General features: G+C 45.9%; 1 protein-coding gene across 4 annotated transcripts in view; it reads right to left on the reverse strand.

Moving 5' to 3' along the window:
• LOC143767208 (uncharacterized) overlaps window positions 1–20,263 on the reverse strand; it is a 521,413-nt gene that overhangs the window by 257,865 nt on the left and 243,285 nt on the right. For 3 of the 4 annotated variants that reach the window (XM_077255347.1, XM_077255352.1, XM_077255351.1), the window contains exons 2-5: window positions 4,332–4,481; window positions 4,023–4,202; window positions 3,817–3,940; window positions 3,638–3,735 (exon numbers count right to left, since the gene is read on the reverse strand). The exons of the other annotated variant lie outside the window; for it this stretch is intronic. In XM_077255347.1, coding sequence (XP_077111462.1) covers window positions 3,638–3,735; window positions 3,817–3,940; window positions 4,023–4,202; window positions 4,332–4,409 — 480 coding nt within the window. In that variant the 5' untranslated portion in view covers window positions 4,410–4,481. The remainder of the gene's footprint in view (window positions 1–3,637; window positions 3,736–3,816; window positions 3,941–4,022; window positions 4,203–4,331; window positions 4,482–20,263) is intronic. 4 annotated transcript variants of the gene reach the window in all.

Here is a 20,263-nt window from a genome sequence, read left to right on the forward strand (position 1 = left end):
ACTTGCCTGTGTGCGCTGCAACTTCACTTCTGCCTTCCTGATCACCGCCTCATATGCGACGTATCAACAAGGTAGAACTCCTCCTTGCATATGCTGGAGAGACTGTGGGAGCAGCAGCCGGCAATAGTGGAGTTTCAGCTGCAGCACGCATGGTCGAGTTGCTCTCTGGAACAACATCACTTCACCAAAGAGTGGGCCTCCGTGTGGGACATGTGTGCCATGTTGCGCTGTTTGACCTCCACCAACATGGCCAGCGCTGATGACGCCATCATCACCGTTACTATCCCACATCTATGCCATCTTGAAAAAAATGCTTTAGGCCAGACCTGGGCAAAGTGGGCTCACGGGCCACATCCGGCCCTCTGGCTGTCTGAGTCCAACCCGGGGACCGAGACATAAGTTGGGGCTGGAAACCAGAGGTCCACGGGCCGCACTGTGCACGCCCGCTTGCTGTCTCCATAGGCGCTGAATGCATTGGTGGAGGAGGGACCTCCGGCCACTTCCTCCACAATCAGCGTGAGAAACAGCTGACGCAATGACGTCATTTAATCGTGTCAGCTGTGTACTGCGGAGAATCAGCGCACTGGAAGCAGGGAGAGGAGCAGAGCGCCAGGGAACGGGACCTAGTTGAGTATGCGGTGTTTTTATTTTTTCACGTGTATGGGATGTTTGGGTGGGCATGGGGAGGCTATGGCGCCGTCGTGCAGAACATGGGGAGGCTATGGGTGCATCATTCAGCATATGGGGAGGCTATGGGGGTGACATACTGCACAAGGGCAGGCTACGGGGGACTTATACAGTATACTAGACTGTGGCCCGATTCTAAAGCATCGGGTATTCTAGAATATGCATGTCCCCGTAGTATGTGATTCGCGGCAGACTGTGCCCGTCGCTGATTGGTCGAGGCAACCTTTATGACATCATCGTCGCCATGGCAACCATTATGACATCACGTCAATACTGTGCCCGTCGGTGATTGGTCGAGGCCTGGCGGCCTCGACCAATCAGAGACGCGGGATTTCCAGGACAGACAGACAGACGGAAAAACCCTTAGACAATTATATATATACTAGACTGTGGCCCGATTCTAATGCATCGGGTATTCTAGAATATGCATGTCCCCGTAGTATGTGATTCGCGGCAGACTGTGCCCGTCGCTGATTGGTCGAGGCAACCTTTATGACATCATCGTCGCCATGGCAACCATTATGACATCATCGTCGCCATGCTGTGCCCATCTCTGATTGGTCGAGGCCGCCCGACAAACCGTCGACCACTCCATATAAGGTATGGTCTACAAACCGCCAACCACTCCATATAAGGTATGGTCTACAAACCGCCGACCACTCCATATAAGGTATGGTCTACAAACCGCCGACCACTCCATATAAGGTATGGTCTACAAACCGCCGACCACTCCATATAAGGTATCCTGTTTGTAGACCATACCTTATATGGAGTGATTTCCAGGACAGACAGACAGACAGACAGACAGACAGACAGACAGACAGACAGACAGACAGACAGACAGACAGACAGACAGACAGACAGACGGAAAAACCCTTAGACAATTATATATATAGATATAGATAATATATAAATATTAATATTGAGTAGAATTAATTTCAGCCTATTGGTTTAGCCCTCCACAACAGTCACAGTCTCTGATGTGGCCCCTCAGGAAAATTTAATTTCCCACCCCCGCTTTAGGCACTTAGATGATGGATGAGGTTGTGGCACATGAGGAAGAGGAGGAGAGACAGGGAACATTCACACTATTATCAGGCAAGTCCTCCACTTCTTGTACTAACAGTGGCCAGGTACACAACTGTCTACCAGGGGAAAATTTTGGAGAAGGATGAACTGTGTTCACAGTAGGGTGGCACTCAAAGCAGCTCACAGGGATCACTGGAGAGTGGCTGGTGGAATGTAGAGGACCCAGACGATATACCTCTCTCCGAGGACAGCTTGTCGTTGTCTCTGGGCAGCCTGGCACACAGTAGCCGAAACATGCCGCTGTGAACGCACAATGGTAGCTAAGTTGCCCAGATTGTTACCACTGCTTAATACTGGGTGACCACTATTAGATTCCCACTACAAGGACAACGCACCATCCTTAAGGTACCGTCACACTAGGCGATATCGCCAGCGATCCGTGACGTTGCAGCGACCTGGATAGCGATATCGCTGTATTTGACACGCAGCAGCGATCTGGATCCCGCTGTGAAATTGCTGGTCGCTGCTAGAAGGTCTGCACTTTATTTGGTCGCTAGGTCGCCGTGTATCGCCGTGTTTGACAGCAAAAGCAAGGATACCAGCGATATTTTACACTGGTAACCAGGGTAAACATCGGGTTACTAAGCGCAGGGCCGCGCTTAGTAACCCGATGTTTACCCTGGTTACCAGCGTAAAAGTTAAAAAAACAAACAGCACATACTCACCAGCGCGTCCCCCAGCCTCTGCTTCCTGACACTGACTGAGCGCCGGCCCTAAACTGAAAGTGAAAGCAGAGCGGTGACGTCACCGCTGTGCTGTTAGGGCCGGAGCTCAGTCAGTGTCAGGAAGCAGAGGCTGGGGGACGCGCTGGTGAGTATGTGCTGTTTGTTTTTTTAACTTTTACGCTGGTAACCAGGGTAAACATCGGGTTACTAAGCGCGGCCCTGCGCTTAGCAACCCGATGCTTACCCTGGTTACCCGGGGACCTCGGCATCGTTGGTCGCTGGAGAGCGGTCTGTGTGACAGCTCTCCAGCGACCAAACAGCGACGCTGCAGCGATCGGCATCGCTGTCGCTATCGCTGCAGCGTCGCTTAATGTGACGGTACGGTTACTTCAGTCCCAGAAGCGGGATTGGAAAACACGGGAACATAAGCGCATGCTGGTAGATGCACTACTAACAGCGTTCCCACCCGACATCGAGGGCTCAATGAAAGAACAAGGCAGAAGAGGAGGAAGAAGTCTGCAATGCAGCTAGGGCACTGGCACCACTTCGGAAGGGAGGGTTAGCATGGCTGAAATATGGAAAACCTTCCTTAGCATACAGCACCACCATCTGATAAGGTCTGTATTAGCAGGAGGCAGCATATCAACAACATGGTGGAAGTGTGTGTTAAATGGGTCTGCTCCATTTAACTTATGGGTCTCAAAATTGGAAACATAGCCTCAGCTTGCTCTTTATGCCTTGGAAGTGATGGCCTGCCCTGTGGCAAATGTACGGAAGGGGGTGTGATCACAGACCGGTACATCCGCTTGCCCACAGCCAACGTGGGCAAACTTACATTCACTAAAATGAACCAACAGGACTTGTCCGTACCTTTGGCTGACTATAGAAGTAGACCAGCGGCACCCAGTCATTGTTATAGTGCACCGCAGTTTTATCGTGCTATTTTCCATTCAAAATATTTTGTGGCCTTCTTAAATTTAAAAAAAACAAACAATAAAATAAAAAAAATACATGCAGTCACACTCCGGTACGGAGAGCCACCGGCCAGTTTGAGCATTGTGAAGCAATCACAGTCAGGGTTATATGGCCATCTGACTCTTCCCTTATACTGGTGGGTAAAACAAGACTGAATATAAGACCTTCACAGCCGTCTACACATAATAAGGGAAATGTCATGACGCCTTCTCTACATCTACCTGATGATCCTGAGGAACATCGGAATCTTCTTGTTTACAGTCCAGAAGAAGAAAAGTAGGACAGGGACTCTCTGGGGTAGTCTTCTCACTGAATAGAACTGGAGGAAACAAACAGGGACTGAATTCAATCTTTACTTACAGATGATTTTAGAATGTGTATATTTAGTCCTGTCTATTACCTGGGGATGCAAGGGACTGGGGAACCTCCATCATGACGTCCTTGTACACATCTTTGTGTCCTTCTAAATATTCCCACTCCTCCATGGAGAAATAGACGGTGACATCATGACACCTTATAGGAATCTGACACACACAATGATACCGTCATCCTCCGATCCCTTCATAGCGTTACTGTATAATGTCCCAGCATTCCCAGCAGTCTCACCTCTCCAGTCAGCAGCTCAATCATCTTGTAGGAGAGTTCTAATATCTTCTGGTCATTGATTTCTTCATGTATCAGGGGGTGAGGTGGAGGCCCCGGGATTGGGCTCAGGTGTCTTCCCAATCCCTCAGACACAGAGGCCTGACAGCGCTCACTAGGGGTCTTCTTCACTACTGTGTAATCCTGGTTATGGAGAGACACATTAATAAACCTCACTACAGACATTTCCAGAGTCCTCACCTCTCCAGTTCTGTCCATCTGTTATTCCCATAGATAAGAACGATGTAATGTGATGCCATCAGAATCTCTCACCTCTCCAGTAAGCCGGAAGAGGATCTCTAGGGTGAGGTGTAATATCCTCTCCGCCATCTTGTCCCTGTCCCTCTCCATCCTTGTAGGGTCACTCAGGAGAATTCTCTTATATAGAAGATCTCCACTGAGAGGATCCGATATTGTAGGGACCTGAATGGGGAGAAGATGAACTGATACAAATATAAAATCATAAAGATCCCATGTAAGAAATCTGCGGAGCTGTTACCGGCGTCACATGATCACTACATCCAGTCATGGCCCCGTCCTGCCCCCGGTATAACACACAGTCCGATTATAGTCACATACAGCGATTTATCACAAAATATCTCCAATCCAGCACCAAAAACACAGAACAAATCTAAAACAGAAAACTCTAAATTAACAGAATCCATGTCAAATATTCCATTAAAACAAGACGCAAAGTTATAAGTGCAAGGAACATCCACAGAGATTGGGACATCAGAACAGAGGGCGTCTTCGCCTTCCTGCCTTCGTCATAGACCCGTCCCACCGCCGATGATGCGGCACATGATGTGGGCACCTTCTGATGGAATCCAGTGACTGAGCCGCTTAAGCTGTACATTGTGACAGAGCAGTTCTGGCTCATTGGAGGTTAACCCTTTCACGACATGCGCTGTATATGTATGACGCTGCAGAAAGTGCATTCCCTCAAAGCAAAGTACATATATGGCACCGCTATGTCTGAAACAGCAGGCCATCAATGCAAGTCCCGCCATTCACCCTGCACTGGCGATCGCTGTGATTGGCTGGTCAGAATTGATCAGCCAATCACAGAGATGTCACAATAAAGTTGTGAAAGGAACCAAAAAAAAAAAAAAGCCACCTTGGCATGCAGTCATTGGTGCTGTCTGATACAGCACCATTCACAGCAGTCACAATGGATGGAGTGATCACAGTGTCACCTCTCCTGATTAACCCCTTTGGCACCGAATGGCTGAACAATAGTTTTTGACCAATCAGTGCATAATAGGTTAATCTAATTAAAGTGCAGAGTGGTTTTATACCTCCTGTGTTACCTGAGTGTAAGAAATTAGTTGGTGGGAGATAGCATTTTTCTTTTGCAAAAAAAAAATGATAGCGCCGAGTAACTTTATATGTAGGGCGTTAGTATACTGAATGTCACTAATTTATTTTTATTTATTTTTTTTAAACAAACTTTTTTTTTTATGACATTCTGGGGCATTGCGCTGCATATGGGCAAAGTAAAAAAAAAACCAGAGCATTGGCAATAGGAGTGCTGATATACTCTACAGCTCAACGACAAAGTACATCAAAAGTACATGACCAATTCATGATTAAGGGAGCTTAATCTCCAGAAACACATCGAGATTTGTTCCCACATGGTTTGTGCTGAAGTTTGTATCCTCCATGTTTAAGTTTGTGAATAAAGAAAACTTTATTTTCATGGATTCGGTGAAGCTGGACATTTTGTTCTTTTATAATCATTTTGTACCTTTTCTTGACTGTATACAATTCTTGTAGGTTCTTTGTATATAAGGAGCTCCACAACCGCCTATGTTCTTGTTCAATGCTCAACTTCGGTGCTTTTAATTAATTTTACCTATTACTACATTATTACTATTTAAGCACAAATTTGCGATACTGTCCATTTTGTTTCCAATACAGGTAGTAGAGCGAAACTTGGGGAAAAAAAAAAGGAGCAGGGGAAGGAAGATATTGAATGGCCAATACAAAAGATGGAATTAATTAAAGGAATATAGAGAGATCCGCAATAACATACAGAAACTGATATCATTATGGTCTGTATGTAAAAAGTGATACAAAAAAAAGGATTGTTTTCGATGAAAAAAACAGTAATCTTGTAGTCATGATACCTTTTAATGGCTAACAAAAATAAAAGAAATATTGTTACAAAGCAAGTTTTCAAGACTTCTTAGGGTATGATTCCACGGTCTATAAACGCTGTGGGTTAGGTACAGCTGCAGCGGCCAGATGTTACAGCATAGTAGATGGGATTTCATGAAATCCCATCCCCACTATGTGTGCAGAGACGCCTCCAGCTTCCCTGCGTAAATGAACATGCGGCGCGTCTTTCCAGACGGCAGGATGTCTATTTATCTTGCGGAGACGTTTCGTCTTTGCAAGATAAATATCACCGTCCAATATATAGGACGCGGTGATTCCGCATGGTTCAATGAACACATGCGTTCAAAAGCCGGCAGCGCTTTGGACGGAGCGGACATATGCTGCATCCAAAGCGCTGCCGGTTTCTAACTGTGGGAACATAACCTTAGGAGTCTTCATCAAGCATGGTATAACACAGTATCTGAATAGGGATGAGCGAACCAAAACTGCAAACTTCAGGGTTCATACCGGACACCTAGTGTTCGGTGCTGAACTCTGAATACAGACTTTTTCCCAGAAGTCCATTTTACTGTTTGGGTTAGGTGCTGAATAAAGTTTGTTGAAAGGCTTCAGCACTGCCAATCAACAAGCTTTTAGGCTGTGGGCACTTCAGCGTGCAGCACACCCCAACAGCCATGTGCATCATCTTCCACCCATTTTCCCGCTGAATGCACAGAGTTTGGCACCCGCGAATCATGGTCATCTGACTTTCACCTCACCCAATTGCAAATCAGCCAAGCAGTCTGATCACCAAGTCATGCAGCTGTCACCTATGCTTTTTAATGACTCCACTGGCTGGGGTTCCACGGGTCATCCACCTGGCGCTGCCCCACAAGTGGAAGAGATTGAGAGCACTGATGACCAAACACTTGTGGGAGGGTTAGTGCACACGGTAAGCGGACCACCGCAACAAATCTCTGATGAAGACGAAACACAGGTGCCAACTGCTGCTTCTTTCTACAGTGTGCAGCCCGGCAAGGAGATCAGGAGTGAAGAGTAGGTGGAAAGTGATGTGGGGGGATGATTTGAATCTAGAGCCTTTATGGAATTAAGGCTGTTAATGTAATTAGCACAGTTCGGAGGAAAATAAGGTGGCCACGCTGTCCCAGCTAAACAGCAAGAGGCAGCATGGTGCAAAAGCACAGAGGCAGTACGTCATCTGCTACTGCTCACTGCGCCACCAAACTGAGCACACCAAATCCAGCTCAAAGGAGTTCCCTGGCGTGGCATTTCTCCAGCTACCATGCTTGCTAACGACAAAAGACAGGTAGATTGCACACTGTGCAGTCAAAGCCTGAAGGGAGGCATAAAGTGTTCTGAGCCTGAGCACCATCTACATGACGAGACATCTGCATTTTAAGCATGAGCTGCACTGGAGTATACACCTGAAAACCAGGAAAGATCTGAGACTCCTCCTGCTCTCTACTGCTGCGATCTCAGCCCCTTATAGCACCAAAGTTCGGAACCCCATTGACTTCAATTGGATTCAGGTTGGGGGTTAAGTTCGGATGCCAAAACTAAACTTTGGACTACAGTTCGATCGAACCCGAACATGCATGGGTCCGCTCATCCCTATATCTGAAGAAACACAAATATATACATTAAAGAGCAGAGACGGAACAAAAAAAATGGACATTTAAATAAAGTAACAAACTGATCTTATAGAATGAATCCTTCATTAGATTAGATGTGAAAAAGTTTTATTGTCCCAATATCCAGGTAGATCAGAGACCTGACGTCCTGTCTCTGGAGCAGATTACTCAGATTCTGTAGTAAGTCATAAATCTTCCTGACAGATTTGGTCACAGTTTGCCATACATTTTTGTTCACAACCCCAGGGATTTTTTTTTGTGATGTGAAGTTGCCTTTTAACATAACAACTTTCTTATTGTATATGTTGTGTCCTGGATCACAGGTAAAAGGTAGTGATGAACGACCCTGCTCCTTACTCGATCAAGCATCAGTGTGCTCGGGATGCTCGTCACTCGGCAAGTATTATTTTAAATATTTGAGCAGGAGCTAGAGTCCCTGCCCCACGTTAGGCGCTTTTTAGACAGCTAATGAACATGTGGGGAATGCCTGCCAGTCACTGTAATGCCGTAGCCATCTTGGTTGTGGCATTACTGTGACTGGCCAACCGCATAGTGTCATCAGGTCTATATAAGACCCATGATAACATGCACGGAACACTGTACCCCGGAAACAAGCAGAGTAGGGAGAGGTGCTGGTAAACGGACAGAATCGTAGCTGCATATTAGCCAGGTATTCAACCACATTTACCGTATATATTTGAGTATAAGTCGACCCGAGTATAAGCCGAGACCCCTAATTGTGCCACAAAAAACTAGGAAAACTTAATGACTCGAGTATAAGCCTAGGGTGGAAAATGCAGCAGCTACTGGTAAATTTCAAAAATAAAAATAGATACCAATAAAAGTAAAATTAATTGAGACATCAGTAGGTTAAGTGTCTTTGAATATCCATATTGAATCAGGAGCCCCATATAATGCTCCATACAGTTTATGATGGGTTTTATAGAAAAATTTGCCCCATACAATGCTGCACAAAGGTAGATTATGGCCCCATAAGATGCTCCATAGAAAATTTGCCCCATATAATGCTGCATAAAGGTTGATTATGGCCCCATAAGATGCTCCATAAAAACAGTTGCCCCATATAATGCTGCATAAAAGTTGATTATGGCCTGTTAAATATTAATTATTAATTGAATTATTCTTATACTGAATTCTGTACTAAACACATTGTCTTTCGCTGACATTACAGAAGCTATTTCTGTATATGTAACTCAGAGTATAAGTCAACACCATATAGAGAAAACACGTGGTCTGTGGGACACATTTATAAACACAGCTCTTAGGAGGAGGGGGGCTTGTCACGTGGGGGCTGTCACCTCCTGCCTTCATCATCATTGTCCATGGACATCAGAGAAGTCACACAAGGAAGGAACAGCTGATAGCCATGACTCTACTCCATGACAAAAATCTGACTTCTATTCCATCTCAGAAACAAAGAGGAACAAGCGCTGATATTTACAAATGGACAATCTGTTCGTAACTATTTCATCTATTTTTATGTTTTGCTGCGATGTGGTTTTTCTGTGGACAATTCAATAAACCACTACATTTTTTATGAGAATATCATGACATTTTTTTCTTTAAGAGTAACGCACCTGGTAAAGTCCTGATTAAATAAATGTGCGAAATAAGCATATTTAACATGGCCCCATAAGATGCTCCATAGAATATTATGCCCCATATGCTGCTGCTGTGATTAACCCCTTTCTGACATCGGACGTACTATCCCGTCGAGGTGGGGTGGGCCCGTATGACCACCGACGGGATAGTACGTCCAGCGCGATCGGCGGCGCTCACGGGGGGAGCGCGGCCGATCGCGGCCGGGTGTCAGCTGCCTATCGCAGCTGACATCCGGCACTATGTGCCAGGAGCGATCACGGACCGCTCCCGGCACATTAACCCCCGGCACACCGCGATCAAACATGATCGCGATGTGCCGGCGGTGCAGGGAAGCATCGCGCAGGGAGGGGGCTCCCTGCGGGCTTCCCTGAGCCCCCCGCAGCAACGCGATGTGATCGCGTTGCTGCGAGGGTCTTACCTCCCTCCCTGCCTGCTCCAGACCCGGATCCAAGATGGCCGCGGATCCGGGTCCTGCAGGGAGGGAGGTGGCTTCACAGAAGCCTGCTCAGAGCAGGCACTGTGAAGCAGCATGCACTTCTCTCAGATCGGTAATCTGTCAGAGTGCTATGCAAACTGATCACCGATCACCGATCTGTATTGTCCCCCCCTGGGGCAAAGTAAAAAAAGTAAAAAAAAAAATTTCCAAATGTGTAAAAAAAAAATTAAAAAAAATATTCCAAAATAATGAAAAAAAAATATATATATTATTCCCATAAATACATTTCTTTATCTAAATAAAAAAAACAAAACAATAAAAGTACACATATTTAGTATCGCCGCGTCCGTAACGACCCGACCTATAAAACTGGCCCACTAGTTAACCCCTTCAGTAAACACCGTAAGAAAAAAAACCGAGGCAAAAAACAACGCTTTATTATCATACCGCCGAACAAAAAGTGGAATAACACGCGATCAAAAAGACAGATATAAATAACCATGGTACCGCTGAAAGCGTCATCTTGTCCCGCAAATAACGAGCCACCATACAGCATGATCAGCAAAAAAATAAAAAAGTTATAGTCCTGAGAATAAAGCGATACCAAAATAATTATTTTTTCCATAAAATAGTTTTTATCGTATAAAAGCGCCAAAACATAAAAAAATAATATAAATGAGGTATCGCTGTAATCGTACTGACCCGAAGAATAAAACTGCTTTATCAATTTTACCAAACGCGGAACGGTATAAACGCCTCTCCCAAAAGAAATTCATGAATAGCTGGTTTTTGGTCATTCTGCCTCACAAAAATCGGAATAAAAAGCGATCAAAAAATGTGACGTGCCCAAAAAGTTACCAATAAAAACGTCAACTCGTCCCGCAAAAAACAAGACCTCACATGACTCTGTGGACGAAAATATGGAAAATTTGTAGCTCTCAAAATGTGGTAACGCAAAAAATATTTTTTGCAATAAAAAGCGTCTTTCAGTGTGTGACGGCTGCCAATCATAAAAATCCGCTAAAAAACTCACTATAAAAGTAAATCAAACCCCCCTTCATCACCCCCTTAGTTTGGAAATAAATACATTTTTTTTATTTTTCCCTTTTTCCCATTAGGGTTAGGGTTAGGGCTAGGGTTGGGGCTAGGGTTAAGGCTACAGTTAGGGTTGGGGCTAAAGTTAGGGTTAGGCTTGGGGCTAAAGTTACGGTTAGGGTTTAGATTACATTTACGGTTGGGAATAGGGTTGGGATTAGGGTTAGGGGTGTGTCAGGGTTAGAGGTGTGGTTAGGGTTACTGTTGGGATTAGGGTTAGGAGTGTGTTTGGATTAGGGTTTCAGTTATAATTGGGGGGTTTCCACTGTTTAGGCACATCAGGGGCTCTCCAAACGCGACATGGCGTCCGATCTCAATTCCAGCCAATTCTGCGTTGAAAAAGTAAAACAGTGCTCCTTCCCTTCCGAGCTCTCCCGTGTGCCCAAACAGGGGTTTACCCCAACATATGGGGTATCAGCGTACTCAGGACAAATAGGACAACAACCTTTGGGGTCCAATTTCTCCTGTTACCCCTGGGAAAATACAAAACTGGGGGCTAAAAAATAATTTTTGTGGGAAAAAAAAGGATTTTTTATTTTCACGGCTCTGCGTTATAAACTGTAGTGAAACACTTGGGGGTTCAAAGTTCTTACAACACATCTAGATAAGTTCCTTGGGGGGTCTAGTTTCCAAAATGGGGTCACTTGTGCGGGGCTTCTACTGTTTAGGTACATTAGGGGCTCTGCAAACGCAATGTGACGCCTGCAGACCATTCCATCTAAGTCTGCATTCCAAATGGCGCTCCTTCCCTTCCGAGCCCTCCCATGCACCCAAACGGTGGTTCCCCCCACATATAGGGTATCAGCGCACTCAGGACAAATTGGACAACAACTTTTGGGGTCCAATTTCTCCTGTTACCCTCGGGAAAATACAAAACTGGGGGCTGAAAAATAATTTTTGTGGGAAAAAATTTTTGTTTTATTTTTACGGCTCTGCATTATTAACTTCTGTGAAGCCCTTGGTGGGTCAAAGCACTCACCACACATCTAGATAAGTTCCTTAGGGGGTCTACTTTCCAACATGGTGTCACTTGTGGGGGGTTTCAATGTTTAGGCACATCAGTGGCTCTCCAAACGCAACATGGCGTCCCATCTCAATTCCTGTCAATTTTGCATTGAAAAGTCAAACGGTGCTACTTCCCTTCCGAGCTCTCCCATGCGCCCAAACAGTGGTTTACCCCCACATATGGGGTATCAGCGTACTCAGGACAAATTGTACAACAACTTTTGGGGTCCAATTTCTTCTCTTACCCTTGGGAAAATATAAAATTGGGGGTGAAAAGATAATTTTTGTGAAAAAATATGATTTTTTATTTTTACGGTTCTGCATTATAAACTTCTGTGAAGCACTTGGTGGGTCAAAGTGCTCACCACACCTCTAGATAAGTTCCTTAGGGGGTCTACTTTCCAAAATGGTGTCACTTGTGGGGGGTTTCAATGTTTAGGCACATCAGGGGCTCCCCAAACGCAACATGGCGTCCCATCTCAATTCCAGTCAATTTTGCATTGAAAAGTCAAATGGCGCTCCTTCGCTTCCGAGCTCTGTCATGCGCCCAAACAGTGGTTTACCCCCACATATGGGGTATCGGCGTACTCAGGACAAATTGTACAACAACTTTTGGGGTCCATTTTCTCCTGTTCCCCTTGGTAAAATAAAACAAATTGGAGCTGAAGTAAATTTTGTGTGAAAAAAAAGTTAAATGTTCATTTTTATTTAAACATTCCAAAAATTCCTGTGAAGCACCAGAAGGGTTAATAAACTTCTTGAATATGGTTTTGAGCACCTTGAGGGGTGCAGTTTTTAGAATGGTGTCACACTTGGGTATTTTCTATCATATAGACCCCTCAAAATGACTTCATATGAGATGTGGTCCCTAAAAAAAAATGGTGTTGTAAAAATGAGAAATTGCTGGTCAACTTTTAACCCTTATAACTCCCTAACAAAAAAAAATTTTGGTTCCAAAATTGTGCTGATGTAAAGTAGACATGTGGGAAATGTTACTTATTAAGTATTTTGTGTGACATATCTCTGTGATTTAAGGGCATAAAAATTCAAAGTTGGAAAATTGCAAAATTTTAAAAATTTTCGCCAAATTTCCATTTTTTTTGCAAATAAACGCAGGTAATATCAAAGAAATGTTACCACTATCATGAAGTACAATATGTCACGAGAAAACAATGTCAGAATTGCCAAGATCCGTTGAAGCGTTCCAGAGTTATAACCTCATAAAGGGACAGTGGTCAGAATTGTAAAAATTGGCCCGGTCATTAACGTGCAAACCACCCTTGGGGGTGAAGGGGTTAATGATAAAAAAAAAAATGACACTCACCTCTTGTCCTGAGCAGGCGGGGACACCGACACTTGCAATATTCACCTGTCCCCGTTCCACCGCCGCTGTGTCTTCCGGGTCTCTGCAGTGACTGTTCAGGCAGAGGCCGCACACTAACCACATCATCGTGCCCTCTGACCTGAACGTCACCGCCAGAAAGTGAAAGAGACATGCAGAACAAGGAGAACAGCGCACAGTGGGAGTGATCTGCAGCACCACAAAAGGCAGGAAGAAGCAGTGGGGTGCCCAGAAACACAAGGCGGGCAACTGTTCCCTAGAGCACCAACACAGGTAAAGTTGCCAAGCAAAGCAAAGGTTTAAATATTCCAGTCTGACGCTTTTTTACAGAAAGTCCAGTTAACACAAAAAAGGCCATTTGCAACATCTGCCATGCCAGCATCAGTATGGGCAGCACAACTTCCACCCTGACCTCCACCAGTATGCTCATGCACATGTAAGCAAAGCACCAGACTACATGGGCCGAACACCAGGGTCCAGAAAGTGTTAGGCTAGGGTCACATTGCGTTATGTGACCGCGTTTAACGGACTACGTTACACCGCGGCATAACGCGGTGTTAACGTAGTCCGTTAACGCCGCCATAGCCTGTAATGGTGAGCGCATCGCTAGCGCACGCCCACATTGGGCGGGCGCTAGCGATGTCGCGTCATTTGAGTGACGGACCTCGGACGCTGTTTGCAGCGTCCGCGGCGCGCCCGAGGTCCGTTCCTCGCTAGTGCAGATCGGGGATCTGCGCTAGCGGGGACGCCGAACGCGGACCCTAGAGAAGCATTGCATAAGCTCAATGCGCTAGCGCTATGCGCTTAACGGATTGCCCTAACGCAATGTGAACCTAGCCTTAGCGGGTGACACCACTGCCACTTACCCAGTCCTACGGGCACGCCAATCCCAGGTCTATGACTTGGGCAAAGATACCTCCCACCCTGCACCTGTCATTGCACACTTACAACAACCGTCAGCAACCACGTCAATGTCCTTGTCCTAGTAATTCAGTCCCTACCCCTAAATTTGATTTTCCTGTAGAATGTTTTGTTCACCATTGAAAGAAATACAAACGTGCAAAAACACTACATGTAAAAATAGCCCAAGGTGTGGAGGAGCATTTTTTTTCTTATTTATTTTGCCTTATATACAAGTCATCATCCTCAAAAGAATGTTTCTTAAAGGGGTATTCCCATCTCCAAGATCCTATCCCAACATGTAGTAGGTGTAATATTATTAATACTATCAGCAAATATCTCTATTTAGAAATTAATATACATATTAGTCCATAAATCAATAAAAAGAACACATTCAAAATATCATAAACACATATGGGCCTCCCACGAGAAAAATTGGACAGGCCACATGAATGTGAAGTTCAAAGCAATTTTTATTGGTATCAAAGATAAAAAAAAATCTCAAACAATTATACACAAACCAATCATATGGTAAAAAGTACCTCCGATCTACAAAAACAGGTCACATGTGAATATTCCTGTCACCTAAAACGTCTGTTATGGGCAAGCCACTATATGGTTATGTACCCTAAATGACAGTGTAATGGTAGTGGTGAAAAATGTATAAACGAATCAAGAGTAGAGAAAACCTCTATTCAAAGTGCTATGTGCATGCTGACAAGGTAACCGCGCCTTTAAGGTTCGTGGGCTGGAAAGGGCTAAACATAATGATACCTAAGAACAACTCCTAAGCATGGTAGCATGTGCCCAACTATAATGCCAAAAACATCACCTAAAGTTGGCGGGTGCTATGCAGCTATGAAGAAAGGTTCAAAACATATTTACCACAAGTGAAATAGCACAGGACCTGCTGAATCCCCTACACGCGTTTCGATTGAATTCTTCTTCCGGGGGCGTATAGTTAGGAGGAGGAATGGGAGTGTATATAAATAGATCCCAGCCAATCAGATGATTGAATACAACCGCAAACAATTAAGCCTATGTGTCGATGCAAACCCCACGTGAGGCCGTTGCCTAGATACAAAACAACAATGTCTCGATGCCAACGTGAATAGGTGTCATAGTGCGCAGTTGCGGAAGTGACGAAACGCTGACGTACATAAGAGCACTGATAAGCATAAGACTCTAGTAGTGTACTGTGTAAAAAAAACCTTATAATTGCACATTGAGAATAGTGCTGAAATTAAATCTCATAAAAGCCAAATACCCAATGGGCAGAAATAATAAATTAATGATATTAAGAGTGTATCGCACTACCGGAAGTGACACGCGAGTATGTGTTGCGTGGCAACAGGTATAAGCGGCGCATGCGTCATCGGTGACTCAAACCAAGGGGATCCACCACCCGGCGGCGGCGACCAAGTCCGCGCACTGACCCGGTCAAGCCGAGTGAGGTCGCAAGACAGATCTTTGCCGTCAGATGGAGAGTCCGGCGACACCAAGGCACATGCGCCCCACCTGGTGAAATGTACTGTAGTGAAGGGCACATGAACAGGTTCACCACCTAAATGGTTGAACCTGGTGTTACGCTATTAAATTGCAAAAACATAATCACTGTGACATATAGTGACAATGAGAAATAAACAGTGCTTAGTAATGATAAGGCTGAGAGACAAATGTATAGTCCATGTAAAAGATATAGCAAAATAGTTGATGCTTCCTGATGGAAGGAGGCGTTCACTCAATATTAAAGGTGAGTATCCAGAGCAAGGTCCTTTGTATGAGCATATATTTTTCATTATGCAGGAAGCAAGCAGTTGTAGGCCAATTGTTGAGGTTGAAATGCACTGTGAGGCTGGGATGCACTAATAAAATAAAATAATTTAAGCAATAATCAACAACAAAGACTGACAACTCAAAGTCAGAATTAGAGAACACTGCAGAGACATTGAGAAGGCTAAAATGAGTGAGGATGAAACTAGCCTGAAAACTTTACCCCGCCACTTCAAGATGTTCCATAATTGTTATACTGCGGGTTTGGTGGTCAGAGGAATTGATTCGGTTTCGATGGGGGTACGAGGAGGCGCTTAAGCAGACTCCTAGCACAGATAGAAAGCCGATGGATATATAGGTTGGGTACCATGGCTCTCCAGGGGTTAAACGAAAATCTGGGCTTTGGAGCATTTTTGTAGATAGTAGGATTATTTATCTGATATAGTTTTATGGGGTTTGGGTATTTTTATTATTCTTTGTCATGTGTTCAGTCTTTGTTGTTGATTATTGCTTAAATTATTTTATTTTATTAATGCATCCCAGCCTCACAGTGCATTTCAACCTCAACAATTGGCCTACAACTGCTTGCTTCCTGCATAATGAAAAATATATGCTCATACAAAGGACCTTGCTCTGGATACTCACCTTTAATATTGAGTGAACGCCTCCTTCCATCAGGAAGCATCAACTATTTTGCTATATCTTTTACATGGACTATACATTTGTCTCTCAGCCTTATCATTACTAAGCACTGTTTATTTCTCATTGTCACTATATGTCACAGTGATTATGTTTTTGCTATTTAATAGCGTAACACCAGGTTCAACCATTTAGGTGGTGAACCTGTTCATGTGCCCTTCACTACAGTACATTTTACCAGGTGGTGCGCATGCACCTTGGTGTCGCAGCCGGACTCTCCATCTGACGGCAAAGATCTGTCTTGCGACCTCACTCGGCTTGACCAGCTCAGTGCGCGGACTTGGTCGCCGCCGCCGGGTGGTGGATCCCCTTGGTTTGTGTCACCGACGACGCATGCGCCGCTTATACCTGTTGCCACGCAACACATACTCGTTGCCACGCAACACATACTCGTTGCCACGCAACACATACTCGCGTGCGATACACTCTTAATATCATTAATTTATTATTTTTGCCCATTGGGTATTTGGCTTTTGTGAGATTTCATTTCAGCACTATTCTCAATGTGCAATTATAAGTTTTTTACACGGTACACTACTAGAGTCTTATGCTTATTAGTGCTCTTATGTACGTCAGCGTTTCGTCACTTCCGCAACTGCGCACTATGACACCTATTCACGTTGGCATCGAGACATTGTTGTTTTGTATCTAGGCAACGGCCTCACGTGGGGTTTGCATCGACACATAGGCTTGTTTGCGGTTGTATTCAATCATCTGATTGGCTGGGATCTATTTATATACACTCCCATTTCTCCTCCTAACTATACGCCCCCGGAAGAAGGATTCAATCGAAACGCGCGTAGGGGATTCAGCAGGTCCTGTGCTATTTCACTTGTGGTAAACATGTTTTGAAGCTTTCTTCATAGCTGCATAGCACCCGCCAACTTTAGGTGATGTTTTTGGCATTATAGTTGGGCACATGCTACCACGCTTAGGAGTTGTTCTTAGGTATCATTATGTTTAGCCCTTTCCAGCCCACGAACCTTAAAGGCGCGGTTACCTTGTCAGCATGCACATAGCACTTTGAATAGAGGTTTTCTCTACTCTTGATTCGTTTATACATTTTTCACCACTACCATTACACTGTCATTTAGGGTACATAACCATATAGTGGCTTGCCCATAATAGACGTTTTAGGTGACAGGAATATTCACATGTTACATAGTTACATAGTTATTAAGGTTGAAGGAAGACTTTAAGTCCATCTAGATCAACCCATAGCCTAGCATGCCCTAACATGTGTGACCTGTGACCTGTTGGGGAAGAAAGCAATAACGGTTGTGGTGGAAAGAACAATGATGGCAGTGGGGAAAGCAATGATGGAGGTGTTGAAAAGTGCAATGATGGGGGTGTCGAAATGGGCAATGATGGTAGTTGTGGAAAAGACAATGGTGGTGGTGGAATGGGCAATGATGGGGGAGAAGGCAATGATGGGGGTGGAGAGGGGCTGCATTAAACCCTAGGAGGGGGCTACATTATCTTCTGTGGTGGGGGGACTACATTATATTCTGGGGGGCTACATCATACTTTATGAGGGGGCTACAGTATACTCTATGGGGGACTGCATTATACCCTTTGAGGGTACTACATTATAACCTATGGTGGGGACTGCACTATACCTTATGAGGTTGCATTATATTTTCTGGGGTACTGCATTATATTCTATGAGAGGGGCTGCATTATAATCTTTGAGGGGGCTACATTATTTTAGGAGAGGGGCTGCATTATATTCTATGAGGGAGGCTACATTATATTCTATGAGGGGGGATACCCCAACCCCTGCTACATAATTAAGACGTGTACTACCTTAAATTATACCCTGATATAAGTGAGTTTTATCACGCAATTTGAGGTCTTGTATTTATTTTTATGTAGCTACATAGTGGGCCCCAATAATTATTTTCTCTGGTGGGACCAAAATAATCCAGTCCGACGCTGGATACGTCCACTGAAAAAGTGACAGCTAGTTGCTAGTGGTCGTATCAAGGGATACCAAAGGTCCTGCAATGCATACGGAGCCGACTGTACCCTAATGTGCAGAGTCCCGGTGCCCCCCAGGACTGAGTCCTGTCCCCTCTATCACACAGTCCCTGCTCCCCATTACCGCTCACCAGTGCAGACTTCTCCCTTCAGCTCTTATATGTGGAGCCGGCTGTACCCTAATGTGCAGGGTCCCGGTGCCCCCCAGGACTGAGTCCTGTCCCCTCTATCACACAGTCCCTGCTCCCCCATTACCGCTCACCAGTGCAGACTTCTCCCTTCAGCTCTTACATGTGGGGCCGGCTGTACCCTAATGTGCAGGGTCCCGGTGCTCCCCAGGACTGAGTCCTGTCCCCTCTATCACACAGTCCCTGCCCCCCATTAACGCTCACCAGTGCAGACTTCTCCCTTCAGCTCTTACATGTGGAGCCGGCTGTACCCTAATGTGCAGGGTCCCGGTGCCCCCCAGGACCGAGTCCTGTCCCCTCTATCACACAGTCCCTGCTCCCCCATTACCGCTCACCAGTGCAGACTTCTCCCCTCAGCTCTTACATGTGGAGCCGGCTGTACCCTAATGTGCAGAGTCCCGGTGCCCCCCAGGACTGAGTCCTGTCCCCTCTATCACACAGTCCCTGCTCCCCCATTACCGCTCACCAGTGCAGACTTCTCCCTGCAGCTCTTACATGTGGAGCCGGCTGTACCCTAATGTGCAGAGTCCCGGTGCCCCCCAGGACCGAGTCCTGTCCCCTCTATCACACAGTCCCTGCTCCCCCATTACCGCTCACCAGTGCAGACTTCTCCCCTCAGCTCTTACATGTGGAGCCGGCTGTACCCTAATGTGCAGAGTCCCGGTGCCCCCCAGGACTGAGTCCTGTCCCCTCTATCACACAGTCCCTGCTCCCCCATTACCACTCACCAGTGCAGACTTCTCCCCTCAGCTCTTACATGTGGAGCCGGCTGTACCCTAATGTGCAGAGTCCCGGTGCCCCCCAGGACTGAGTCCTGTCCCCTCTATCACACAGTCCCTGCTCCCCCATTACCGCTCACCAGTGCAGACTTCTCCCTGCAGCTCTTACATGTGGAGCCGGCTGTACCCTAATGTGCAGAGTCCCGGTGCCCCCCAGGACTGAGTCCTGTCCCCTCTATCACACAGTCCCTGCTCCCCCATTACCGCTCACCAGTGCAGACTTCTCCCCTCAGCTCTTACATGTGGAGCCGGCTGTACCCTAATGTGCAGAGTCCCGGTGCCCCCCAGGACTGAGTCCTGTCCCCTCTATCACACAGTCCCTGCTCCCCCATTACCGCTCACCAGTGCAGACTTCTCCCTGCAGCTCTTACATGTGGAGCCGGCTGTACCCTAATGTGCAGAGTCCCGGTGCCCCCCAGGACTGAGTCCTGTCCCCTCTATCACACAGTCCCTGCCCCCCCATTACCCCTCACCAGTGCAGACTTCTCCCCTCAGCTCTTACATGTGGAGCCGGCTGTACCCTAATGTGCAGAGTCCCGGTGCCCCCCAGGACTGAGTCCTGTCCCCTCTATCACACAGTCCCTGCTCCCCCATTACCGCTCACCAGTGCAGACTTCTCCCTGCAGCTCTTAC

The sequence above is a fragment of the Ranitomeya variabilis genome, chromosome 4 (assembly GCF_051348905.1).
Source record: "Ranitomeya variabilis isolate aRanVar5 chromosome 4, aRanVar5.hap1, whole genome shotgun sequence".
NCBI lineage: Eukaryota > Metazoa > Chordata > Amphibia > Anura > Dendrobatidae > Ranitomeya > Ranitomeya variabilis.